This window comes from Mugil cephalus, chromosome 13, assembly GCF_022458985.1.
Source record: "Mugil cephalus isolate CIBA_MC_2020 chromosome 13, CIBA_Mcephalus_1.1, whole genome shotgun sequence".
Lineage (NCBI taxonomy): Eukaryota > Metazoa > Chordata > Actinopteri > Mugiliformes > Mugilidae > Mugil > Mugil cephalus.
Window position 1 is genome coordinate 9,203,005 of NC_061782.1, and position 27,965 is coordinate 9,230,969.

Genomic DNA, 27,965 nt, shown 5'->3' on the forward strand with positions numbered 1-27,965 from the left:
GGGACGACAGACTGTAGCGCAACTCGTACACTTTGACTGCGGGGAGCCAGTGAGGCCTCGCTTTTGTGTTGCTATTTCCAGGACTCTACTCTGGTATGTTTCAAAGGATGCAAAGCACCATATTAGTGGTATATTGTCAAGGATCCGAAAGGGCTCATTAAGCGTCACCAAGATATGATTGTTGGTATTTTTCCTCTATTTTTGTTATGAGAAGGAAATTATGTCCGATGTACTTAAACGGTTTTAGACCGAGCTTGACAGGGCCGCCGCTTCTGGGGTTTCTCAGGAGACCTCCACACAAGCGCGCAAACTGCGGGGATATGAAAATAAATGGGCTAAAACAAGAGGATAAAACAGTGGAAACTTGGACGTGTTACAGTTAGGTGCTTAGGTGTCCTGCCGCTCATTTTACTGGGAACAGTTGACATCAAAACTGGTCCAGGTGGCTCGTTGTCCACGCCGGAGCACGCTGCGGGCGCTAGGTGAAGGGCTGGGGTTGCACGGTGGCTGTCAGGCACGTCTTTGTTTTGTGGTGCGGTGCAGATGTGGTGGAGCCATTTTTAGCCTCTCTCCTTCACTTTCTTTCACCGCTCCCTTGCTCTGCTGCTTTATGGGTGGTGTAGCACAATGCAGGAAGTGTCTGGGCCGCAATACCGCAGGGCCCTAACTGCACGGCAAACCTAATTAAAAGGTTTTTTCTTTCGTCTTCTAATCTGGAGGAGTTGACCTGGAACAGGAGTTCGCTTATCTAGCACCCACCCACTCCACCGTCCCACCCTCTCTGAACCTTCACCCACAATGCCCCTACGCCGTCCAAACGGACGTTCTGCCTGCCGCTGGGCTCACATCTCTGGCACAGCCGAACTCCGAGGGAAGGGAGGGGTCGACGAGGGGGGTGGGGGGTGCCTGAGCGTGCCTGAGCGTACAGCTGAACAAACAGGTCAAGTAGATGTGGAACATCTGAGAGGCCACGGCGTCTTACTTAACCCCTGCTGCCAGGACATAGCTGAGATGCTGCAGTGATCTACAGCCATCTACGGCGGATCGGTGACAATGACTGAAGCTCCGCTTACCTATAAAACCCACCACACGGTGGTTATTCAAAAATAACACGCACATGCTTAGAAATTCACCTAAGTTGTTGAATAAAAATCGGGTCTACCGAACTATAAAGAGGTACTGTAACTTAAAAAAGGTCACATCTATGAAGGGTAATTCACTAAATGTTTGGTATGCTCTGGTAGCAGCACCACATGCAGACAGAGGCTGAAGTTAGAGTGACCGGATTTGAGTCCGGGAAAAAGAGGAGCCTTCAGTGGGGGGAAGACACACAGAGAAATGCGACACAAATTTGATGTAAACATGTCTGAGGCTCTAGTAGAACAAAGTCCCAAATAAAACTTTGAAGTTGCTGCAAAGTTTGAGTTTGGTCTCAAAAAGAGGACGCCTGGTCACCCTACTGAAGTCAAATGATTGGTCACCATGTACACACTGTACACAGCATTACTGAATGGAATATAAACAATAAAGCAATAAAGCAATTCAATAAAGCGTTTCTGAATTGTGGCCCGAGAGGCTTCAGTGAATAAGATGCTATCATAATGCTAAAAGAAACCACAGCTTGGTCTCGGTAAAATAAGCCCCATACGCAGCCTGGTTTTCAGCCTGCGTGTGTGTGTGTTGACGTTAGAAACTGGCACAAAGTGGCAGCAACAGTGTCGAGGGGGTTGGCGGCCCTGAGGTGGTGAGGGAGGGGAGCCAGCATGAGCACGGAAGCCGCGCGGCCGTGACTCACTGTGACAGCAGCGCTTGGCATGTGAGGACAGCGGGCCAGACAGGCAAGGCTGGCTGCCTTTGATCTTTATTTGCTCCACCGTCTGTTTTGCATTTAAGAGCCTCGCTGAGCGCAAGGCATTGGATACACCTTGAATGGCTCGGGACCCCGTCCACTTTTTTTTTTAAAGACCCGGGATCCTTTTTCAAAGCCGAGGGGATCCGGGACAGAGAGGGATGAGGTTTTTCAAGGGGAACGTTCTGTTGCTGAGTAGGGCAGAGGGTCTCCCAGCGACGCAGATTAGCTCTGATGAAAAGAAGGAGCTCTGTAATAACACATAATCAACCTAATGGAGAATGCTGCGAGCGTGGGTGAGGGGCGGCGCAACGCGGGTCTACTTTTGGACGGACCCTCGAGATCAAACCAGGGTCAGGTGGCAGTGGAACAAAAACCAACGCTCACAGCACCTCCCTAGACAACCTTGCGTTACTCCTCCTGACCCGTCGGACACATTTCGCACATTAGTGACATCAAACGACCGTGACGGGGGAGAAAGGGGAGTGGCTGGACATCATCGATATGTGGTCCCACGCCGCGACACGAGGCACGGCGCACTGACAGGGAGGCATCTCTCCCTTCAAACGGCGAATATATTTATCTAAGTGAAAAACTCTATTACGCATGCCTCTCACACACACACACACACACTGCAGTGGCCACGGTCCAGAGCTACCAACTGGACAAGGTCTCGCCCTCCAGCCTGAAACAGCTGATATAAATAACTACCGCGTTTAATCACAGCTTTCAAATGTTTACGCACGAGGAGGCAAATCGCCAGGTGTTAGGAGAAAAGGAATCGGACAAAACACGCTCTGCACATCGGAAGGAATGCCTTTTGTTTTGGAAGAAGAGCTACACAGCTACAAAAAATGCTATTAGGCTAAGGACATGAAATGACTAAAGACAAGACGCAGAAATGTATCAACGTATATTTGATTTTATTAACTTTGTGAGCGCTGTAGAGAGCGGTGTACGCATGATTTCCATAGCTTATACAATATTATATTAGTTGCATTTTCAAGTAAACAATAAACAAGCTCTATTGTTGTTGCTGTTGTTGTTCATCGGGGCTGGACTTCTTCTTACAATTACTTTTTCTTTCAAGTACAGTTTTCAGCAGCACCATTTCATGGGCTTGGAGCAAACATCAGCTTTTTTTTTTTTTAGCTGGACCTTTTCAGCCAGAACACGCACGTCTGTGTCGATGGGACGATACAAATATAAACTGCGATTTTAAATGATGACTAACAGTCGTGTTTGGCGGTAGGATCTAGTGCCCCTACCTCAGCACTGTATGTATGTATGTATGTATGTATGTATGTCTGTGTAAGCATCGCTCTGCTCCTCGATCCACTCGAAACACAAACAGTGGCTTACTGTAGATTTTTGTACATGCAGTAGCTATGTATTCACATTTTAGAACAAAAAGCAAAGCATCCTATGGCTGAAACGGTTATAAAACTCAAGAGCTAAGATGCACGTTATGCTACGCCGTACAATATGGAGGATAATATCGCGGAAGTCGGCCTGAACGCTTCGCTGTCCACCTCTCGCAGCTATAAATTCTTCATTTATGACCAAAAAAAAAAACAAAAAAAAAACGCGAGTGGCAGGCAAACCACAAGGTGCACTCTGACATCTTTTTTTTTTTTTGTTGAAATCATAAAGTATTTTAAGGACAAAATAAGGTCCTGAAATTCCTAAAAGTTTGAAAATAGTCGCATCTTCTCAGTAATAGAAAATAACATCGAACATCCACCCTGTTACCCTAAACGAGCTTATATACAAAAGGAAGGATGCCACTTTCGGTTGGAAAAGAGTAACGAAGACAAAACTGTGCATCAAGGCAATGGTGCATCAAGTCTAATCCAGGTGACACTGGAGGGAGAGAGCCTGGGGTGGGGGGGGTGGGTACGGGGGGATCACTTGGCATAGAGTACATGCTGGAGGCAAACAGTGGCAAAGGGAAGTCCTGTAAGTGCACTAAGTAGAAGCTAAAACTCCTCCCTACGTCCTGGACACCTGTTAAAAAGCTTATTACTTCTGGCATCGCAAAGGCTGTGGAGAGGTGAGGGAGGTGTGCGTGTATGCGCGTGTGTGTGTGTGTGTGTGCGCGTGTGGGAGGGGTGGGGGTGGGGGTGGGGGGTTGTACTGGAATATTGCTGAAGAAGCCCCAGACGGAGGAACGGAGGAAGAATGCTGTTCACTCCACTACACCCATCAGCCGACACACCCCTCCCTCAATGGCCAGAGACTGTCCAGGAACCGTCCCAGGTGGTAATCTGGATATGTGTGTCTGCAGGCGAACAAAAAAAAAAAACACACTCAATGAGAAAAACATCCGTGTTCACAGTCATTCCTGCCCAAAATGTCAGCACCTAGCACCCAACCAACCAACCAACCAACCAACCCCAAAAGCTCCTTACGAGGAAAGAAAGAGGGAGCAGACTGCTGGTGTGTTTTTGTTTGTGCAGCGACAGAAAGTCATAAGAGGAGGAGGGAAAGGGACAAACACAGCTGTGAAGGCAGGAGTGATACTTCCACCCGGGGATCAAAGGTGACCAACTCTCCCTGTGCAATAACGGCCGTCGTCCTCCTTCCTCTCTCTCTCTGTCCACAGAGGGCAACATTGACCCCAGCCTTGGAGGAAGAACACGGCCGCTCATTTATCAGGAAACTGAAATTGGCCTGACATCTCTCCTCCAGTTCCAGTTGCAGTCTGTCTACTGGTCTTTTTTTTTTTTTTGTGTAGGCTTTAACTATGGCCTCTAGCACCCGGAGGGCAACTGTCACTGCAGCAGGACAACAGCCAGACAAGGCCAGACACACATGGCAACACTCTCAGGGGCTATTACGCCTCCAGTACACGTTTCTGGGTTCATCTTCGCCCCTTCATCTCCTGAGAGCGGGGTTAAAGAAAGGCCCCGTTTAAACCGTTTTGAGCGAAGGTCCCTGGCTGAGTCACGATCAACTAATGGTGACACGCTAAATGTTTTCCTTTTGATGTTTGCATGCCAGAGGGAAGGGCTTTTGAAATGTTCTTTTAAATCCCAGGCCACGCCGCATCCACTACTGGGCACAATTACCTGCTCGCCGTATGACTTCATGTGTTTTACAAGAAAACGGTGTCTGACGACGACACCAACGTTTCCGAAACTCTCGCTCAGACATTCAAACTCGTGCCATGTGTTTAAAACCCTAATTTAGTTTCAAGCGTGAGTGAGTAAGCAGGAAGACTAAAAGACTTACTAAACCAAACAAGAGAGTTATTACAGCGACACACTGCTAAGAGCATTGTGTGTCTAAGAGCGTTGTGTTTCTTTTACGTGCTGTGGTTGTGTTTCATGGGTCCAGGTTTCAGAGCAGCGAGGTTTAAAGGTGCCTCCGGCTCAGAAAGTCTCGTCAGCCTTATATTCAAGTACAACTCATTCTAATTGGACAGATTATGTTGAGTATCTGAGAGCAAACATTTCGATTTATCTTTAACACCATTTAAACCATTCGACACACTAGCCGTTTTATGAAGATTTTAAAATTGTCTGTTGGTCTATATGCCGTCTGCCTCAACGTCTTATTTTTATCTTGTACTTTTATGTGTAGCCTAATGATCAATTGGCTGAAAATGAAGCCTAAGGAAAATGGCCTAAAGTTGCAGTTCCGCAAATGTCCACTTGAGGCTTTCACCAAACGTGAGTCAAACGCTACAGACCTACGTCCATGTAAAAATGTTAGAATTTACAGTCGAAACAGACATGTTTATAGGCTATGGCAAACAAACAAAAAAAATATATTTTTTGATGATCTCTGTAGGTATTTTCTACATTCATGGCACAATTTTTTATCTATCTTTTAAATTACTTGTCTTAACCAGAACACTGAGCTCCAGACCGAACTCTTCAGGAGTTTGTCCATGTTTGTATAACATTTAGATTATATTCAGACAGAAACAGTCAGAAGAAAAATTTGGCCTGACTACTTTCTGTCTGCAGGGGAAATAAACATCGTTGGACGCTTAAACAGTGAGAAAATAAAAAAACAAAAATAACGTAACAGACATAAGACAGCTGTACAGAACGAACGCACATTTGTGCAAGTTGTTTTGATTGAACGTGTTGACCCACCACACATTTAAAAAGAAAAATGTCTCCAAGTTTATAGTCTGGCCCATGTCCTGGAGTGATTTCAATCTAAATGAAAGTAAATAAATAAATAAAAAACGGAGCAGGGATAACAGACCTTTGGCGCGACAGACATTCTGTCACAGTGGTGGAAGCACAAGCGTATTAACGACGGCTCGGTTTCATCAAGTGTAACAGTAAGCCGTGACAGCGGCGCAGCTAAAACACAGCTATCATTATCACGCACCTGTGCTTCTCTTCCTATGACAAGTCCAAACGTCTGCTGTAAAAAGTAACAGTTTCCAAATGAGTCTTTGTTGTGGAATCCGTGTTTAGAGGAGCAGCATAAACTAATTATAAAGTGAGTGCGGTCGAAAGAAGAGAAGAAATGTACAATTATGTGATTGCAGCGTCAAATTGAAATGAAGACACGCGAGGCCGACAGCGAGCCCGTTGTCAGCTCGTTACCCGGTGACTGAAGTGACCACATGACAGAGCCACGGCCGAGTCAAAATATAACATGAAAAACACAGCTCCATTGTATCTGTCAAAAACAACATTCTTCCGCGATATGAATGTGTTTAGGAGCTAGAGGAGCCACACATTAACACCACAACGCAGACCAAAGGATAAATTTAGCTGTATGACTCTGCCGTTGTTTTTGTGTTGTGGTTTTCGCATTCTTTTCTTTTAAAATAAAAATAAAAAAAAAAAAAACAATCATATGCTATTTATTCCCCTGGTAAGACGGATAATAAAAAACGACATGAACCGTAATAAAAGACATTTGTCGTGTGATACATAAAACAGACAATAACCAGGAGGCCCGCGTCGCATGCCATTTGATTTTCTCCGGTCTGACACGATTTGGGCTGAAAATTCTTTATAGTGGTAATGATGTCCAGGAGGAAGAACGAGAGCCGCGGTGGCGGCGCTGCGGCTCCTGCGCTCCTCTTTCATCCGTCCAATCAGGGCAATCATAAAACAATAGTCGGACTGTTTCAGAAGTGCCGCCACTGGCTCGTCCATTCTGTGAAACATAGCTCGATGTTCTGATGTCTGTCCAGAGCAAACACAGGTGAATGTTTGAATGAAACCAGATGCTCTCTCTCTTTCAAGCACCGCTGCTATTTTACAGTCTAATGTCAAAAGGATTAGGACGCAGACTCAACTTTCTTCAGGAGCAGCGTCTGACTGAAACATCTGACTGGAAATCCAACATTTCTGACTGAGCTACAATATCTTCACTGTTCCCTATCAGAAAAACTAAATAAAAGAAATATATATATGTGTGTATTTTTATACATAGATACAGTAAAACATAGCAAAAGAAAAGTAGAGCTGCTACAACAGAAAATCCAATGTGACCTCTGTCCTAAATACTCTTGCTGCTGTGTGTCAGGCCTTTCATGTTCTTATCACAGAGAAGCAGTGGAAGATGGTTAGAAATGCCCAGCTAGTAGGAATGGAAGGAATGTCTGTAGAATAGCAGCTGAGACCGTGCGTGGCTCTGGTCCTATATGCTCGGCAATCTCTGCACATGACTGCACAGAAAAACCTGCACATGCTTAAATCTGGATGAATTGTTCAGACAACCTATAAGTTTTCTTTAGCGAGGATTTATGATAACACAGGTCAGGGAAGAACTTGTTCGGGATTTACTTTAGTCTGTGTTACAGCGCGAGATGGCAAGAAGACAAAGGCTGCCTTTCTCAGAAAGACCGAAGTCTGCATAAAAGGCAGTGGTAAGGCAGGTGCCACTTCCTGCCACTTCCTGCACCTTCTCGGACACGGACCAGTTCCCATATCCGGCTTTTTCACCATATGGGACGGAAAACAGATGCTGTGCGCCATGACATCCCCTCGCCGGACGTATGTAGGCAGCGAGCGGAGTCCGGCGGCTCCGGGGCCCGGCTGGCGCTTGACAAGTGAAACCCTGCTTTGGACCCGGCGCGGAGGAACGAAGGACGGAGCGGCCAGCTGCCGTGGAATACAGATGGCGAGGCACGCGGAGTCACGTCAGCGCTCCGCAGCTTCGCTCGCGCAACTAGCTGCTCGGCCTCCAACGGAGCAGAGTGAGGTTCGGTGGAGCAGCTGTGTTCTTGGCTGCGCTCTCCAATATCACTGTGTCACCAACGGCCCCTCAAGAGGAAGTGGATACCCTCCCCCAGGAGATCCAGAAACCATGACTGACAGATGATATTCCTGGACTTACACCCCCCGAGCATGTTGATTTTTATAGAGAACATTTAGCATGCATATCTTATTAAAGTAATACTTGGCAACTGATGCAGCTAAACAGATTTAAAGGTACTAGAGTTCTGTGGGAGATTTCGGATGAGGCTGTTTGAGCCACTGTAGCAGTAGATATTTATCACTCTCCTCTTTTTCTGACTCATTCAGCGCACACTAATCTAGTTGTCGTGGCAACCAGATTCTCCTCTATTATGTAGATAATATCCCAACATCTACGGCTTCACATCATATGTATCACAGGATGTTAAATTAAATCTCTCCTACCTGTAGCTGCAATTTATATTTTTCAGAAATAAGCTAAACAGCAGCAGGAACGTGGCTACACGTGATACTACCCACCGATAACGCCTTCTAAACCTTCAGCTTTACATCCATGTAGCAATGCAAAAACAAATGAGAGCTACTGTATGTTTAGTGAGTGAACCTACACAGCCCGCTGCTCACTTCGCACGCTGTCTAAGGCGTGACAGGACAGCCTGCATGCTCACATTCCACCCCGAAGCCCAACACACAGAGCACATCTGACAAAATATGCAGATTGATACTGATATCCCCAGCGGTGCCTGACTTTCAGTAAACTTTTATGTTACTTTAGGACCAGGTAGTGGCCAGACGGAGAGGGGAAGGGGGGGGGGGGGGGGGGGGGGGTGATGAGAGAGGCAGACCATGGGAGGGGGAGAAAAAAAAAAAAAGAGGACAGGCGAGGGGGGCGGGGACAGGGAACAGACGGTAAATGCTTTGAAATCTGAACCAAACTTGAACAACAGTGCCCTCTCTTCATTCAGAGTGACAGGGACACATTAGCAAAACAAATCTGTGGGAGATAGGACTCCACTTAGAGCCAAAATATGATAGAATTAAGACCTGTTGCTTAATCAAATGAATATAATAAGCTTTAAATTATATTATACACTACCGGGCAAAGGTTTGGACACACTTTCTCACTGAATTGAATGAGAAGGTGTGTCAGTCACAACTTTTATACAGGTCAAGATGCAAAACATTCTGTCGTGCAAAAACTGCTAGTTTTAAGCCACTGACAGTGGTCTGTGATGCAAGTATTATACAGTCTATTAAAAATAAGTGGGGCTAACCAGGAAGCTCACCTTTGCTTTGCTGTCTTGGGCAGACATGTAGCCAACACACATGCTCTCTGTGGTGTGACTCCATAGGAACTCCACTGTGAATAAGAAACAACAGGAGAAAATGCATTAACACAAAGGCACTGATATAATAAGATAAAGCAGGTAGAACAAGGGTTTGGGGAAATGACAGGACGAGCATTAGGCAGGTAAACTCGACGCAGTGAAATCATGGCCACTATCGTGAAAATACTGTACATGACAGGCTGTTGTGACATAAACTGCAGAGGAAGGTAGAACTTGAGAGCTGAATTGGAAACTCAATTACAGCACCAAAAGGATGTGGTTGACATGATGTTTATTCTTGCAGATCAACAGCCCAGAGCGATCTGTGGCAGATCTGTGGCAGATCTGTGGCGCTGCCACACAGGGCTCCAGTCCGTAAACAGCATTAAACTGTACATCACAGACGAGGCTTCTCAAACCTGAGAAAATAAATCCTAACGAAATTGTTTATAGTCCTTTTATTTTTGTGTGGATGATCAGATAAGGTATTCTCCAAAACATTTTTTTTCTTTTTTAGTGTTGTGTGAAGTGGTTCTGCCTCGGAGGATTAAATCTGCAAGAAAATAAAACAGAGTGGGTTTTTTGGGGTTTTTTGCAACATTATGGACACCACAGAATTCACTCAAAGGAAGAAGATGAGCAAGATGGAGAACGGATGGCGCTGCCCACATCAATTGGGCTTTGTTCAGCTCCGACAGCTCATTGTTTTACTCCTGCCACGTTTCCGTCTGCGGGGTGTTTGCCCGGCTTACAGGTTAATAAAATCTTATTGAATGCATTATTAAAAGTTTGTGCGTCTCCTTTCAATCAGTCTGTTCCAAATGAGGTGGTCACATGAGGTATTTTTTGTTCTAATGGAGCTATTGTTTTGATCGTAAACTGAATACAAGAGTCCACGAGAGCGAGTGGAGTCACTTTAGAACATTTTAGTACTGAGGCTGACATGATGCATTATATAAACAGTAGCCACTCTAACATCAGGCTTATTCCTCTTCAAACATCAGCTCCGCTTCATCAGTTAACTTGATATATAATATGTTGAAATGAACAAAAAAGAGCAAAGGGCATTGCTCCAACCCGGTAGTTATGTATTTACATGGCTCAACATCTGGAGTCAAATTCCACAACGGTAGCGTTGCAAAAAAGGGAGAATCCTCCTCATATAAACTTCAGGTAGCGGAACCGGATCCATCGATACAATCAGCGAATGTAGGCGGCGTTCAGAAGGCCTCTACTTGTCTGAAGATTAGCGGTTGATTCCACGGTGGGAGGTCTGTGTTTGAATCGGAGATGAAGGGTGTGAAACCAGAGCCTGATTGTTCCAGTTAAAACACAGACCACCTGCCAGGAAAGCCACAGTGTCTCCTCCTCCTCTTCCTCCTCCTCCTACCATCTATCGCACAATTGATTTATACACATTTACAGACAAATATTTGGCAACCGTCGGTGTGGAGGTTTGAGCGCCGTACGTCGAGGAATCGAGAAAGTCTTACCTAATATACCCTGAATATTTTGAGATGGCTGCGCTTCCACACATCTGCAGCACCGCAAGACGATCACTCCGCCCAAAACACGATCTTCACTGGTCAGAAAGGGTGAGCCTGGACACACAAACACGGCCTCCTCCGTTAATAAAACGTCTCATCTGCTTCTCCAGCGCGTCGGACCAAGAACAACACACGAAAACAAAGAACTAGACAAAACAAAAGCTTTTTAATCAGATTAAGATGATCTATAAGAAAATATCTGTCCATTCAAGTTATTTGCCTTCATGGCCAAGTTCAACAACTGAAAGCAATTACTCTGCCCTGACATATTTATTTTGTTTAGAAGGCACATTTCAACGTTTGACACATTTTTCTGTAGGCTGGACCGAGAACGTAATAAGTTAATGACAGGTAGTGTACTTTTTAATTCTCCGCACTACTGTAACACAATGTTACATTTAAATAATAAAAATGTGTTTCAGCTAACGGTTAGAAAAGAAATACTGTGTGGGATCAGGAGCTAAATGTCAGAAGAGGCGAAGCTAAATGACTCGGTGTGTACGCAGAAAAAAAAAAAAAAAAAAGGAAAAAAAAACTTGGATTGAGTGATTAGTGTGGTGCAATAAAAGAAAAAAGGGTTTGGAAAAAAACAAGCTATAAACAGCTATAGCATGTCTCGAAATGTCTCAACAGGCTGAGGGAAAACAGGACGAAATCGGTGCATTGTTTCGCGTGCGCATACCATTGTTCTTTTCTTTTGTTGCATTTCACACAGATTTTTCGGTTCCACGCTGTGATGTTCGTTTCACTCAATAAAATGCTGATTTTTTGCGTGTGTGTAGCTTGGGCAACACTCACACACAAAGGGCTGATGTTTGTTCTAAACTTTAAATAGGCTCAGATTTGACCCTGGGTTCTGGAGACAAACGTTTCTTTGATTTCAACTGCGTGTAAAAAATCCATCACATTGGAAACTGACGACTAAAACAAGTGGTTTGTACATATAACAATAATTTAGTCTAAATGAGTATAACTGAGTTCACACAGTTATAATTCATACATATTACATATTATATATATTTTTGGAAAATGTATATTTGAGCCCTTTTACCTACACTATATTGTCTGAGATATGTGTCTAAATGTACATTTCTACTTCAGTAAAAAGAGAATTATAAAAGGATTCCTATAATAACACCTTTAAACATAGTTGTGTATTTTAAAAGGTAGATCAGCTCAAATTTCACCATTATTAAGCTTGTAACAATATACGTATGGGAATTAAACTGTGTGGTACGTTGGTATTTGTGTACATGTGTTTGGAAGTATTAGTGACACATGGAGAGTCACTGTATTACACAAATCAGAAAGAAAGAAAACCGACAAAAAATGTTAAATATCGCAGACATCTATTGGAAGTGGGGGTCTCTCACAGACGCTGTCATCACAGATTCTGCCAAGACAGGACTCACGGAGCTTTTTCAACTTAACGATAAAGGAAAAAAACAGAGGTTTAACTTCAAACTGACGTCCTTCGGCTCGTCCTCTGTGTTACAGATACCCATGACAAACCCAAACTGGGACGGACTTCAGAAGGAGGCCAGAACGAGGCAGAAACCACCACATGTTTCCACATGTCCTTTCCTCCCCTGCTCTGGTCATTCACAGATGCAGCAAACACACTTTAACAAGACTTTCTAAAACTGACCACTTCTGAGAATACGGCAGAAAAAAAAAATACATCTTCACATAAACTTTCAACAAAACAATTATGTCTTCCAAAATTATCTGTGGTCGTCAGCTATGATGTGTGGAAGATCTGAAGGCCCCGTTTAAACAATGAAATGGAAGCGTGAATCAAATAGCCGCCTCTTATGATTCTATTATTTCCCATCTTTTCCAGTCGTTTGCTCGTCCCTTCTGTTACGCAACATCTGTTCGTTTAATCCTCCCAATGTGTTCCTCGCAAAAGCGCCCCTTTGGCTGCTGACAAATGTGCACGTACGGGAAAAAGCGGCGGTAATCGGCGGCTACATGCTACATGCCGGTGACTCACTGATGAACTTGTTTTGCATAGCCTCCAGCAGTGCTTGGTGGGCATCTTCGGACTGCATGGCAGCAGAGCATTCCCGCGCCAGCATGGTGCGAATCAGATGCTCTCCACAGCCTGGAGAAAGACACGGGACACACAGACAAAACAAGTTCCTTTAAGAGACCTTTAAACTTTTACTTGAGTATATCCGGAAGCTTCACATGTTCACGTACGTACGAGCACTTCCTGATTTCCACTTTTGATACCACCCTGAGATAAAGAGGTCCTTATTTTAACATACTTAAATCTGAGGTTACGTAATGGAAAATGCTGTGAAATTAAAGGATTTGGTGGTTCAAAAAAAAAAAAAAAAAAAAAAAAAAAAAAGTAGTGCTACTGCAGCGATGTCGGCGCGTTCTTATGAGTGTAATTAAGCTTTATTATTTCAGGTAACACTGACAGCTCCTGAGGGCTGCCAAGTACAGCTGCCTTGCTCGAGGGCACACTGACAGTAATTGTTGTAGGAAGGGTTTCACTTTTCCCCGATCCCAGCTGGTGTGGGAACAGAACAACCACCCACTATTAATTCCAGGTCTGTAAAGCCCGCGCCGTAGCTGGCTCGCTGCATGACAGCGGGGCGCGCGTGCATACTTGCGACGTGTATCACCCCGACACGTTTATGCACGATTTTATCTATTTTTTTTTTTTTTTTTTTTTTTCCAGGTCTAAAATGTACATGTTACCGTAATTTGTATTTTTAGATTTCGATTTTATGCTCAAGTGGCCGAGCCAAAAGTAATATTTATTTATATGCCGAGTGTATACGAGGGGAGAGGATTTTTATTAGACCGCTGCCTAACAATGGAGGGAGTGACTGCGTGCCAAATGTAAAACTAACAAATTTCAACTTTTCTTGCAGCGCAGGAATAAAGCTGCACTTTAGAAGTTTTGTGTTAAAACGTGTGAACATTTTCAGTTAAAACCAGAAAATTGGTCTAAGGAGTGGAATCTGTTCAGAGCCTCAATCTGTCTGATGATCTTCATCTATGCTGCATGAGGTATAGCATTTTGTAAAGAATTTATTCAAACCAGGAAACTATAAAAAAAAAAACATTGGCAGCATGTGCAATATCTTGCCCTCAGTATCTACAAATTCTAAGTCAAAACACGGCAGGTGTGTCCTTTTTAAATAGAAAATAAGACATGTTGTTTCTAAGAAAAAGAATCTTTCTCAATATAAACTTTCTCCAGTGCGAAGTCTTACTTTTACGAAAGACAAGAAATATAAGAGTGAAAAGAAAACACATCTGGCAAAAGCTCCCGTGAAAACCAATAAAGACCGAAGACTGCAGCCTCGTTGTTTCTGTAAACACACAAACGAAGGCCCCATAAAATAAATCAGGTAACTACAACAGAGCTGAATGCAGGTCAGTAACTGTGGAGACCAAACGCCCGGAGCGATTTCTTTCTTTTTTTTTCGTTTTTCTTAAAGAAAGCAGATAGTTGGATTGGCCACGCTCCGTGTTTACCATGACACCCCCTCCGTCTGCGAGGAAGCGCATGCGATGATGGCTGCGCGAACCCGGTCGACTTGGAAGTGCGTCAGCTCACCGCGAACAAAAGTGTAAAGAGGACGGAGCCAACAAACGCAGGCACGGGATGTGACAATTAAAAGCAGCGAGCGTAAACAATGAAGTTTGTGAGTTGTTCTCTCGCCGGCCACAGCAAAGCGAAGGCCGGATAGAGCAGTAAAACAAAGACCCACATGAGCCGCACATTACGGGACTCGTACGAATGGAAGGGGTGTTGGTAGAGGGGTGGGGGGGGCATGGATGAGCAGGGTGGGAAGGGAGAGGGATATATAGGGTGAGGATCATATAGTGCTCCTCGTGTCAGAATGAAAATGATTGTTTTTCTGCTTCTTTTGATGAAACGCCTTTCATGTTAGGAAATTAAAAGCAGGTGGCGCACTGGAACACACATAATGCGCTCCAAACCCATAAGACGGGCTGCGTTTTTTTTTGTTTTTTTTTTTTTGGCAACATCAAAGGCAAAGCCACAATATAGGAAGACAGGACGAGGTGAAAAGATACACACAAAGCAAACATCTCCACTTCATGGACTGCGATAACTGATGAACGCTAGACCTCCCACTACTTGGTTAATGCAACAAATACACAATGGATCGTGTGAGATGGGTTTAAGTCTGATCACCTTTAAGCTGCAGAACTACGGCTGCAGTACGATGCGTACGAGCACCTCATGTGTTCAAGAAAGCTTTAGCACGGCGTAAAACATGCACAAAACGCTGGCTACATTAGCGGCCCGAGTGCATATAAATCGAGCTTCAGCTTGTCTGATTAAATCAGCTCATCTGCACTGAGATGCATTAGGCTACAGATCCACATCAAAAGGTTTCTAATGTTCCCCCAGAAGCTATGTCGCAGACGTCTACACATCTTAAAGAAATGGGCTAATACGGTCTTGCTACCTCACATTCAAAGCCAGATGGCCCACAACCAGAAACGTTGCTTTCGGCTAAAAGAGTTGCATAGTCTTATTTTTGGAAACACTAAAGCACAGTAGTGTAGAGTGAATATGTAGAAAGAGATGAGCTTTTCAAAATAGCAGATCCCAAAAGGGAAGGATGTCTTTGTCTGAGGTCTACACAGCCAGGGCTCATGCTTAGAGATAGATTATACTGACAAAACTGCATCTCTATAAATTTAAACCATGCAAAACAATGCTGTGCTGAATGCACATGTCACCACCTTTAGTCTTGAGAAGTATTAGACTTTCATCTCCCTAAAGAAGGAATAAATAAATGAAGAGAGGATTCTTTGGATTAGGGTGTGCGTCTGTTCTTCCTCAACAATCATTCTTCTGATCTACTTCACACTTGGCGGGCGCGCCGCTGGGAGACCAATTCAGAATACAGCGTTGAGTTCGGTGGGAACAACAGCTCTCATGTCGCGGCGAAACGTTTTCAGTTCCACAACGGCACGCTTTGCGTCCTCAGCCAGCCTTCGTGATCGGACGGGGGGAGGGGAGCGTTGACAGCGCGTTCACAATAGTTTTTTAATTGTGTCGTCAGCTCGCCTTTATAGTCTGCAGCTCGCTGGCTGCAACTCATTCAAGAGTTTGCAGCTTGGCGATAGGAGGAGCGACCCCTTTCGGAACATGAATTGTTGCCGTTATTGGCAAAATTTAATTATAAAGCCATTTAATCTCTTATATAACACATGAATGCATTATTAATTACTTTTTATTCTCTCAAGAAGAAGAACTTTCTGATTTAATAGTTATTTATACCAGTAAAGCAATGATCTGAATCCTAATAATTGCACCATTTTTGTACTGCGCTCCCAGCAGTTCTCCTACTGTCATATCTACAGCAGGTGACCTTTGTCAAATGTCACTGCCAGTCCACAGAGCTATGCACCTGGCACGCAGCTGACCAACAAAGTGCAGAGCACGATGACTCAGTCGGGCCGAGGAAGTGACTGATGAGAATCACTCGGCGAGAACGTTCGGAGGTCGTCGGAAAGTACGATGGTGGTTTTTGGAAGCCTGACTCACTGGAGCTGATTCACATGGACCCGGGACAAAAAGGCGGGCTGGAGGTAAACTGTTGACTGTGTCAGAAAAAACACGTGCGTGGAAACACGCGCGTTCTGTAGAGTGGGCTGTAGAGAACGTGCTGGTATACCTGAGGTACTCACTGCTGTAGAGTAAGAGTTCATGTTACAGGCGTTTTCAGCCCAGCAGCCGCATCCGTAATGAGAAGCCTGAGAAAATAAAAGAAGACATCATGAAAAAAAAAACAAATCGCACTGCACTTTGGGTTTTCTTAAGAAGTGATAACTGGGTCAAGGTTGTACATCCTGCAGATTCATCCGTTTATTCTTTTAGGCCACGAGTTGTTGTATATATCTTTTAACAGAAAGTCATGACTTCCCATTCATATTTCAGCAGTGACTTGTTTTACTGGAATTTGCTTGGACAAAACAATGCTGCCAAGTAATTAAAACTGAGTAAATTCATCTGTAGTGAGTAGAACATCTATGTAAAGAAGAAAGGGTGGTTCATTGATTAAATCAAACAGCAGCAACGCAGGAAAAATACAGCAGACAGGAATACAGACAGCTGGCGAGCCTCATGGGAAACAGATGCCTGCTGAAAACTCTTAATTTGTTGCTTCAGATATTTTAGGGCTGCATTGATCAGAGGGCATTACAAATCCAAAGCACAGAGCCCTGACACATTATCTCTGTATTTAATTTCTTTGCAAGAAATGTCTTCTTTACATATTAAACGGACATGCTCTTTCATTGCAATTATTACAAACAAGCTGTGGAGATATAATTGTGTGTGTATTGGCTGACAGAGGCTCCCAGTGGCAGTTTTTGCTTGCACGTTTCAGTATGTACGCAGATTGCCTCAGCTTCAACAGAGGGTGAAAAATAATACAATGAATCTCTTTAAGGAGCGAGAGTTACAGCCTGTCTTATGTAAACTTCTGACAACTTGGGTCAGCTGTTCTGTTTGCTATTGAAGTGTGAGGCATGATAACGCCAAGATATAAAGAGCTCTTCCATGAACTCAGGAATGCTGGATGTCTATGTCTATGAAAAAAATCATTTGAAGCAAAACGAAGTCTGATCTGATCTTTACCACAGGATCTGCAGGTAACTCTTGGTAACTGCTGGGGTCTAAGTACATACATCAACAGTCAGAAAAGAGACTGACTAAACCTGCACGGGCGGTGTTCCAGGAAAAAAAAAAATCTTTCGCTGTCCAAAAAAAGAACATCAGAGAAAAACTTCAGTTAACCACTGGGAATACAGGCCTTTTGGAACAATGTGCTCCTGACAGACAAATCAAAGATAGAGCTGTTTGGCCATAGTTACAATCGATGCAGATCAAAGGACTGATTTTCAAGGGAAGGGCCTCGTATCAGCTGTTAAGCGAGGCGGGGGGACGTAATGGTTTGGGGTTGTTTCACTGCCTCGGGGACCGGGCAGCTTGCAGTCATTGATTCACATATGAATTCTGCACCATATCAAAGAGTCAATAATGTGAGACTGAAAGTTGAACCAGAAATGGACATTTCAACAGGATAATGATCCTAAACACGCAAGCAAATCCACCACAATACAATGCAGAGGTTTGTGACGTGAATTAAGAGTTAAGAATTAAGAATTAAAGGCAAGATATGAATCACACTGGAGTATTGTGAAGCTGTAGGAAGTTTGTATAGACGAGTGGTCAATTTAAAAAAGATAGTGGACAATTAAATTACAAAAAGGGGGCAAGATGAGATCATGTGGTCGGTGTAATTGCTTTTTCCAGAAACAAATCTACATCTATTTATGTTTATATTGTGTTTCTTGTAAGAGCCCATTCAAATAGGATTACATTTGTGCAAATAAAAAAAAAAAAAGTTATGGCATAAACCTACTTTTTCCACATGAAAAATGAAAGTGAAATACACAGAAATGTTTTATTACGGTACTTGAAAACATCGCAAAAAAAAAGAATACACTTAAAGTAGAAGATCTATTCAATCTGTAATGGAGTGACATCATAATTGATCACTTAAACAGGTTGTTGTGTAGGAAAAGATATGGACAGAGAAAAAAGAAAAGAGAACAGAGCCTCATTACCTGGCCAACCCTGCCGGGGTGTTTCATGGCCAAGCCTCCGCTGGACACAGCTGCAGCTACGTTCCCTTCCAGGTCCACCACAACAGCTCCGACCGTGTCGAGGCACCCTGAGCCATTTTCCTAAACCACAGTAAAGAATAAAGAGTCACTGAAAGAAAAAAAAAAAAAACATACAAATGGACATTTTAAATGACTAGTAGACGAGGACAAAACCAAACATTCGGAACCTGAGATGTGATCTAAGAAATTGTTGTATACATTTACGAATCACGCTAATTTTCCCTTCATATTTCATAAAAATGGGTCGCCGTAATTTCAGTCAGCTGTTTCCTGCCCTGATTGCAGTCCAGCGTAAATGTGCGAATTGGCATCATGATACGTGATCAAGACTCCACTTGTACCTGAAACTGAAGATCTTGATTAAATCTTGGACTAAAAAGGGAAAAGTTAAAAAAAAAGTTTCTGTCTATGCTCTTTGAAATCAGCCCTGTCTGATCTTCCGACGCCAAAAAGAACCGCTGCCAGCTAGCTGAAAACGCCGCGAAAACATCCTGTCATACGTTATCAGTGTCTTTAAATGAAAAATCCTGCGTAAATAATGACTGTAAAAAAAAAAGCATCTTTGGAATCATGTCAATGTGCTTTAGATTTCCCTAAATAACCCTCTATACGCCATCATAAGACAGGTGTCTATACTGCACTGAAGAAAAAAAAGGGAAGGGAAAGGTTTTATTGCTTGGCAGAAAGACAGGCGTATAAAAAGAACACTGTGTATGAAAATTAGAAACAGGCTGCAATAACATTTTTTTGTTGAACCCAGTCTCTAACAGTCATTCTTGATACGAAGTGAGGTTATTTCTTATTAACTGACAGGGCAGCGAAAAAAAAAAGCACAAAAAAAAAAAAAAAAAAAAGATAAGGCAAAATCCTAGCACTGTGATCATGAGTCATGGTCACTGTGAGACTATCGGTTATGTCCAAGTCTCTGTGGTCTCATATTAATCTTTAATAGGTCAAGCAGTTTTGAGTAAGCATGTAAAGAGACGGATGCAAACACAGGACGGTCGAGTCTTTCTCATTAAGGAAACTAGTCATTTGGCAGAAAAATCTATCAATGAATCATACATCCTTTAAATCAACAAACAGTCCATCTTAGCTGTTAGTGTTTCTTCTAAGCATGTATAATTTATATTGAGGATTGATGTAACTGCACTAAATAAACCATGATTTTTTTTTTTTATTCAAAAACTTCTTCAATGAAGCGTATCAGACTGTGGCCGTTTACACGTTTTACTCCATTTAACACAATTCACTGGTGAACCAAGATAAACTTTCCCACCCACTCTCGCGCTGCCTCCGCTGCTAGAGAGCGAAATGAGCCCGCCTGCCTGCAGCTCGGCCCATCACGAGGCCTCTCTCCAGCTGTGCAGTTCAGAGCCCTGAAACTCTGCACTAACTCTTGTCAACACTCTTAATCCTTTCTTGGAACAGACGTTACCAGCCGGTAATGCCATTTCATTTGATAACCCTGCGAGGACATGAGATCTTAACTGACAGAATGTACTTTGACGTCTTGGTTGTGGACACTTAAAAAAAAAAAAAAAAGAAGATAAAAAAGAAACACCAAATTTCACCAGAGGTTTCTTACTCTGATTTAGTTTGATGCCGTACGAGGTAGTCTGCAAGAGAGCTGCAAGCATGATAACCAAATCTGGACCACACAAATTTGAGAAGCTCATATTTTCTGCTGAGTATAAACCACATGCTCCGACTGTTAGCACTTATGTCCCCTCTCACCTTTGTTGGCAGTGAGCCTAAAGGTTTGACGTATGCCCAAGTATGGAAAATGTCTGATTTCGTTAGAAAGGCAGGTTAAATTTGGCCCATATACCTCCACTTGCACGGAGCATTTTGCTAAGCTCAAAGTTTCCAAGTCCAAAGGACTTTTTTTAAGCAAGTAAGAGTATTCTTCAGACTACTGTCTCTCTGCATTTCCACTGCCATCTGAAGATTACAGAACCTGATGTATGAAAAAGCTGCTTTGATGTGTCATTTTTGCATTTGACCAAACAACCTATTCAACTCCAGTCCACTAGGTGGCAGTAATGTTGATGACTCTGCAACAGCCATGATGTCATATAAAGCTTAAGAGGACTAATACTTCTATATCAGCAGGGTGTGATTCTGTCTTAAGTTATGCAGCTAGGTGGCATTGAAGTCATTATTCATACTACTCACATTTTCACTTGATTGTCTTCTTTTCTTTGTCTGATTATGTCCTGTGTCCATTTTCTCTGCCAGCTCCATTTTTCGCTTGTTCCTCTTGTATGCAGATAGACTGAACTCTGGGTGTGACAAAATATTCTTGCAGCTACAGAAAGTTTTTTCTTTTTTCTCAGACAGTGTATGTTGTGAATCTGTGCAAAGACACTCACTGGTGGCCATTTTCTCGGAAGGGCACGGCGGTATCCCGTGGCTGACTGCCCAGTCATGTGCTCCCCGTCCCACTAAAAAGCTGACAAAAGAGAGGAAATTAACGCGAGGATAGAGCCGCATTAGCGCCACGTTGAGTTTTATCCATAATAATCACCAGGGCGGTATTCTGCCAGCGGACAGCTTTCCTTTCTGTGCTTCACTCAGTAGACGGTTCGCAACTAACACCGGGTTCTTAATGCCTGAAGGAAAAGTCAGAGTTATCACAGGAGATTCTTATGTCGGAATAAGGTCTCTTGAAAACGAATCAAGACTAAATTAATTTAACCAAATCAATAACTGAAAAACATACATAAGTTCCAATAGTGAAAATAAAAGTATTGTCTAAAACTTGAGTTGTCAATATATAGTAAGACACGTCATTTCAACACAACACAATTCAACAGTTCTACAAACAGCAGTCTGCACAGTGAAAACGCAGCTGAATCAACAACTCAGTTATTTTAAACAAAAGCTTAATATCATAATGTTCATGAAGCATGAAACCTTTAGCGCAGGGCTGTTCAATTAGACCGCATGTGTTTTCCCTAGTGTACCTAATGAATTGGCGATGTCTTCAATGAGTTTAATACAGCACGCGGAACATTTTAATGGCACTTTATTTGCCGGTGTTAAACAGACACAACTTTTAGTGTTCGAACGCTTTTATCCTGTTCAGAAACATCTTTTTTGCGAGCTGAGAACAAGCACATATGGGCCAGGACACATCTTCATTCCAATCCATACAAGTTGTACATTCAGTGTGTACAAATTATATGGTTAACATCATGCACATTTAATAAAAACAATCTGTTGTGATTTGGACTAAATGTTAAATGCCTGCTTTTGCCCCTTGGCTGTTGTTTGGAATTAATCATGAGGAAAAAAAAAAAAAAAAAAAAAAAACAGCTGTTGAAAGCCTTCAAGGAAAACACTAAACGAGTGCACTGATCTCTACATATTAACAAGATTTCACGTGTGTCCTCCAGGTAAGAAAAAAAAGCGGGTGGTCCAGCATTATTAGGATTTATGATGCCCTGTGCTCTGCGATAGTAGAAAGTAAATCAGTAAAACATATGACAGATAAAAGCTCGACTCGGCGCCATTAGGTCCGGGTGACTGAACTTCAGTGCTACAGCAACATAACAGTATTCCGGTAGTATCCGCACGCGTGTAGTAACTCACCACTAATAGCTCCCACGGCACCAAAATGCAGCGACTTTCCATCCATGATGCTTGCATCACACTCAATTTCTCCTGACAAATTAAGGTTGGAGCCCATACCAGCGTTCGTGAAAGGAGAGTCCTGAGAACGGTTAAAACGTGCAGAGTCAACAATAAAACGTTCGAGGTAAACCATATTGTCAGTGTTAATATCACGAAGGAAAGTCATTTTTGTTTTAGCTGAACCACAGCAATTATGGGCAGTCAATCAAACGGTAATGCAAGTAATGCAACTGCGATTTGTGAGATGGTTCACAATGAATATGCTATATGTTTTTCTTAAGAGTCTTGTTGTGAGTGCAGGATTTTGCTAAATGGTTCTTTTAAACTATTTGATTAAGATGAGCCCACCATGATGACCAAACAGAGATCAAATGCAGGATGAAAATCAAAGAAAGATGCCTGTAACATTATGAACCAACTATTTCTTCTGTGGAGTTATTCTCTCTGTAACACAATAGGAATCAGACACTAGAAAACATACGTAATGATCCCTTACTGATCACAGGACAAAAAACAAAAAAAAAAAGGCTAGAAACTGAACCTTGGTTCTTTGATATTATCTTAAAAGTCTAATGTGGAGTTTTCATGTAAGGTTAAGTTCTTAAAAGCCTTATTTCTAGGGAAACTGCTGTTATAATTGCGGACTGTAGGCACACTTGCTTTTGTTCCGTTTTCATTTCACTTTACATGAGTCATTGAACTACTTCATGAACTAATTCTTACAAATAAGTCAGTAATATATTAGTGCTTCATAATTACAAAGAATGTGTTCTTGAGCTGCGTTTGGCTTATTTCCTAATTAATAGGGAGGAGTTTTTTTCCCCATTACTTATTTCAACTGTAACTGACAACAACTATTTCAAACTATAACAGTGGAAATTCCCCTTTCAACGGAAAAATAGTGAGAATAATAGTGAGTAAGTATGTATTCAGTAAATCTGACATAAAAACATAACGTGCTTGCTCTATGCTTTCCTCTATATGTTTTTTAATTGACACAGAGTTCATTTGAGGGACTTTATTCCAACGCTGGCCTTAGGAAAACCTCCTCTTACCCAACAGGAAGTGCGCACATGCATCACAAGCTGGAGCGCGCTAACGCCGTTTTCACTAAACACAATGCTGAATTATATTTCTTAACCTCACTAAAAGTTTTTTTGGATGCGTCGTTGTTGTTTTTAAGTCCCATCTGGGTTTTAAAATAATTATTTTGCATGTTGCAGATGACTAACCGTTCTGTTAATAAAAGCTAACTGGATCGTTATCGACCCACCTCAAGTTCAACCAACGCTGCAGCCACTGCTTCCACAGCGAGCGCCCCGGCTTTGAGCTGGTCCACAGCCTGGAAAAGACAGAGACTCCCGGTAAGCACAACAGATATTTTATGACATGGCATGACTTTCTCCACAGCACTGACTTTTGATCCCTTGCCATGACAAAGTCAAAGTTAATCTCCTAGAAAACACATATTTACTGCTGACGAATGCAGGCAAAAAAGAATGCAGCTGAAAGCATGAAGTCCTTGTCAGTGGTTATTTGGATTTAACCCCACAGAAGAGCTCAAAAGGCAAAATAGAGCCATAAAGCATGCAAGAGGCCTGGAATCAAAGTTATGCTGCTTCAGTTAGAGAGACATAACCTTGATACAACACGTACAAGTGCTTAAAAGATTTCTTTTGATGTTTCGGCATCTTGGCAGTTTTTCGTTGGTTGATGATTTTGATTTAAGTTGCAAAATCTTCTGCAAAATCAGTAATACAATATCGCCTTTTTGTGTATGTGATAAAAAGGACACTGAAAATGAACTGTTTGTCCGAAGTGCTCAGACACAGCTTTATTCCCATCTAACACCAATCTTTTTTTTTTTTAAAGCAATAGCAAAGGCAGCACCATTGTGAGGATACAAGGAGCAATGACTGATAAGTTCTTGGAAAAATAACAAATGCTTCTTTAGTATGCCAGAGAACAAAGACTTCCCCTGTGTGCGCGAATGATATTAATACAGCCAAATGAAAACTGGAAGGACTTCAAAACAGGAAAATTAAAGTGATTGAGTAGCACAGCCAAAATACAGATTGGAATCCCACTGGAATTATATTTAATCACAGCTGTTGCCAGATGGTACCCAAATCTCCCTGAACATTAGTCCCAATATCTTAACAATTCTTAAGACCTGAAGAAGAAGAATCCAAAAAAAGATCAGGTTTGCAAGACATTTTGTGCACTAGGTGAGGTTTCTTATAACAGAAATGAAGTGTGTTAAATGTAGCAGAGGAAAATTTGCACATACTTTGATATTTAGAACAAAGAAGAAAGGCAGAAATCAAATTGTAAACAATTAAAGTTAATGAATAAGATGACTTTGTTGCATCAATGAAATTACAGACAAATATTTATTATGTGGTAGGTACTGGAGTGGAGCTAAATAATTTAGATTTAAATATAATAATGAAGCACCATTCTTCTTTTTATTTTTTCCTCTATATATAAATATATATATCTATATATAAAATATTTCAAACGCTACTTTAAGAATGAGGCAGATGATGTGCACAAATGGGACATGGTCATACGCACACAAAACACACACCTTTTCACACACAGTTTGCTCTGACAATGCTCATAAATTAAACGTACCCGCTGGCAGGCTCTTTTGCACACATGCTTGTATTCCTTGGCCTTAGATTCAGAGTGGTATCCTGCACCTGAAAGAAAATGTTAATAAAAGAAAAACCTTTGCAATTCATAAAACGATGATAGCTGACCTCCTAAAAGAACTCACTTGCCAGTTCATAAGGTACACGAGGGAAAACTAATTCATTCTAATAAACTAGTCCTGGATGGAATTTATGACTTGTATGATGTTGAGTTTAAGTAGAAACAGAGAAAAAAAAGGGGTAACTGAACTGTATGATCATTTTGCAGAATGTAGTTTATGGTGCTTTTAATGCTTTCACATTCCTCTGGGTCATACATGGGACAGCAGCAGCTTTTTGAACCAATCAAAGTTCTGTACACAAGTTGTGTTTGAGTAAATGCTGTGTGCAATGTGTAACTTTCCTCTGATTTCATTGATGAAAGTCATTATAGGATTCAACCAATACAGTCGACACAACCAACACATTTTTTTTTCATCAAAACAAACATATGCAGGCAAGCCCAAAAATGTGTTATTTTTTTTTAACTATGTGCCAACTTTGATTCCTCACGAACAATACCACTTAATGTGATTCTGACTTTTGTGATAGAAACTTCAGAGTCTTGGCTTTCAAGAGAGACCAAGACCATGTATGAGCTCCAAAATGGTCATGAACAGCATTCACTTTACTTTGGGTATGTCCAAAACAGGTGTTTTGTGCAATAAGGCTGGAATGATGAGAGGTTAAACAGGACTTAACTAAATACAAAAGTGTGTCTGTTATTTAAACCAGTGCTGAATACCATAACTTCCGTGAAGCTACGATTTTGTTAAGGCATTTGTTTTGACTAATGTACCCAATAAACTGGCAAGTGAGCATATTGTCATAGCACTGCTTAAATATACATATTTCAATGCATAAAGGATGAAATAATTTATTTAAGCACCATATAAATATAACACATGTATAATGACAAGCCTACATAATTATAAGATAACTGATCATTGAGGGGAATTTAGTAAAAAAAATAGAAGAAGAGACTTTGAACTAAGGTCAGCAGAAAAAAAAACATTAAACTGTAAAATATATTTTCACTTTTTACAAAATGAAATTTAGTTGATAACAGCTGATGACAGCACTGAGGAGCAGCTTCAGCGACAGACTGCTTCACCCTCGCTGTGTGAAGGAACGATACAGAAGGTCTTTCCTTCCAGCTGCTGTCATAGTATGTGCAATATTATTACTCCTCAAGGTTTAAATACTCTCATCATTTCACTGCTTACTCTGTACTGAGTACAGTCCTGTGCATTATCTGTTATTTATCCGCTTGCAATTCAATGCTTTTTGTTGCAATTCAATTGGTTTTTCTTTCATTTCATTACTTTTTGTATATATACCAATACTTGTATATTGTTTATTCTATTCTATTTTTTTTAATCTTATTATTTATCTTTTACACAGTCCACTCTTTATTCTTGTTACTTTTCTGCATTATGCGTGCTGTTGCAAACTGCAATTTCCCCACTGTGGAACAAATAAAGGATTTTCTATTCTATTCTATTCTATTCTATTCTATTCTATTCTATTCTATTCTATTCTATTCTATTCTATTTCGATTCTATTCTATGAACAACAACAAGGTTACAGCGTGTGCACTCACCCGCATGCACTAAAACAAATCCACCTTTTGGATTTTGATTCTTGCTCGGCTCCTGGATTTTGGACCACGAGTTGGTCTGGGGAGAGGAGGCTTGGTGCTCTTCTGCAGGATTCATTAAACTTTCCATAACCCCTGCATAGCATGACAAGCCTATCATTGCCTGTCAGACACCGGTAAGAAAGTCATTTTCATGGCACACCTGTGATAGGAAAGAAAACAGAAATGTTACCGTGCGGGGATAATGCATTATAGGGAGATGGGACATTTTTAATGGACAGTGTGTTTCCAAAGCAACATGATGAAGCTATTATCCTTCACGATGGGCGGTGGTGGACGATAAAGTTGCACTGACTCGAGCTATAACTTAAAGGAAAATATTATGCACTTAACTTCTACCTTCTAGTTGACGTAATAAAAGTGCAATTCATCATAATAATCCATATCGCTTTAAAGCTTGCACATAGCATACGAACATCATATATCTTGTAAAGTTTACGTTGTAAACAACTTTACAAAACAATTGCGCTTGCAAATGTATCATTGAGCACGTCCGTTAAACGTTATCAAACGAGCTTCGTTTAGCAATACGTGTCTCATTGATGGATAAAAATGACAGTTCGGACAAATAACTTCTCTGAAGTCCAGCTGGCACTCTTGTGTTTCCGTTAGCTTGTCAGCTAACAGCTAGCTAACGCTGCCGCCAAACAGTTTTCCCACTCACGGTTTCTCCCCCTCTCCTGTCAGACACAGAGCACACGGCGTCACCTGGCATGTGTCTAACAGACACGAACAGCGGCTAAACCCATAAATGTTACGGAGACAAACTTCACTGTCACGCCACTTCCACTCTTCCGTGCTAGCCAAAGCTAGTTCCCCTGAGCAAACACAAGTACTTCCTGGTTCGGATACACGTTGCTAAGGAAGTGCGGTCGGTGCAAAACAGTGGTACACGTGGATGAGGCTGCACAAAAAAATAAAATAAATAAATAACGTGGATGAGGCTGCACAAAGTGAAAATAAATAATAATGATAATAATAATAACATGGATGAGGCTGCACAAAACAAGATGAAATAACATGGATGAGGCTGCACAAAAAAGAAAAAAATAACGTGAATGAGGCTGCACAAAAAAAAAGAAAATGAAAAGAACGTGCATGAGGCTGCACAATTTATTTATTTATTTATTTTAAATAACGTGGATGATGCCGCACAAAAAAATAACGTCGATGAGGTTGTGCAAAAAAATTAACGTGGATGAAGCTGGGGAAGACAGAGTGAACTGTCTGTGCCAATGCTGTAAATGTATTCCACCTCTAGCATTACAGTCAACAGGGTGCAGGATTGCAGGATTGGAGGCTTTATTTTGAAAGTACGAAATAAAAAAGGGACCAACTGGGGGGTCAGTGAGTATGTTATATTTTCAAA

General features: G+C 41.9%; 1 protein-coding gene across 1 annotated transcript; it reads right to left on the reverse strand.

Annotated features, from left to right (window-relative positions):
- Positions 1-2,755: 2,755 nt before the first annotated feature.
- tasp1 (taspase, threonine aspartase, 1) lies at positions 2,756-27,438 on the reverse strand. The gene is made up of 14 exons (XM_047602717.1): positions 27,261-27,438; positions 26,540-26,738; positions 24,878-24,945; positions 23,514-23,582; positions 22,199-22,319; positions 21,132-21,216; positions 20,977-21,056; positions 20,780-20,886; positions 18,542-18,661; positions 16,585-16,663; positions 12,900-13,010; positions 10,850-10,957; positions 9,315-9,388; positions 2,756-4,130 (listed from the first exon to the last, which is right to left on the reverse strand). The coding sequence occupies exons 2-14, from the start codon at positions 26,694-26,696 to the stop codon at positions 4,038-4,040; spliced, it is 1,272 nt and encodes a 423-aa protein (XP_047458673.1). The 5' UTR covers positions 26,697-26,738; positions 27,261-27,438; the 3' UTR covers positions 2,756-4,037.
- Between the last annotated feature and the right edge of the window lie 527 nt (positions 27,439-27,965).

What these genes read in the sequence shown, in the direction of transcription:
- tasp1 (XM_047602717.1), bottom strand. Translation starts at nt 26,696, where the DNA reads ATGATAGGCTTGTCATGCTATGCAGGGGTTATGGAAAGTTTAATGAAT. An exon ending in GAAGACAATCAAGTGAAAAT is followed by an intron (nt 18,662 to 20,779) that starts GTGAGTAGTATG and finishes ACTGTGGTTTAG; the next exon opens with GAAAATGGCTCAGGGTGCCT. An exon ending in ACCCCGGCAGGGTTGGCCAG is followed by an intron (nt 16,664 to 18,541) that starts GTAATGAGGCTC and finishes TTATTTTCTCAG; the next exon opens with GCTTCTCATTACGGATGCGG.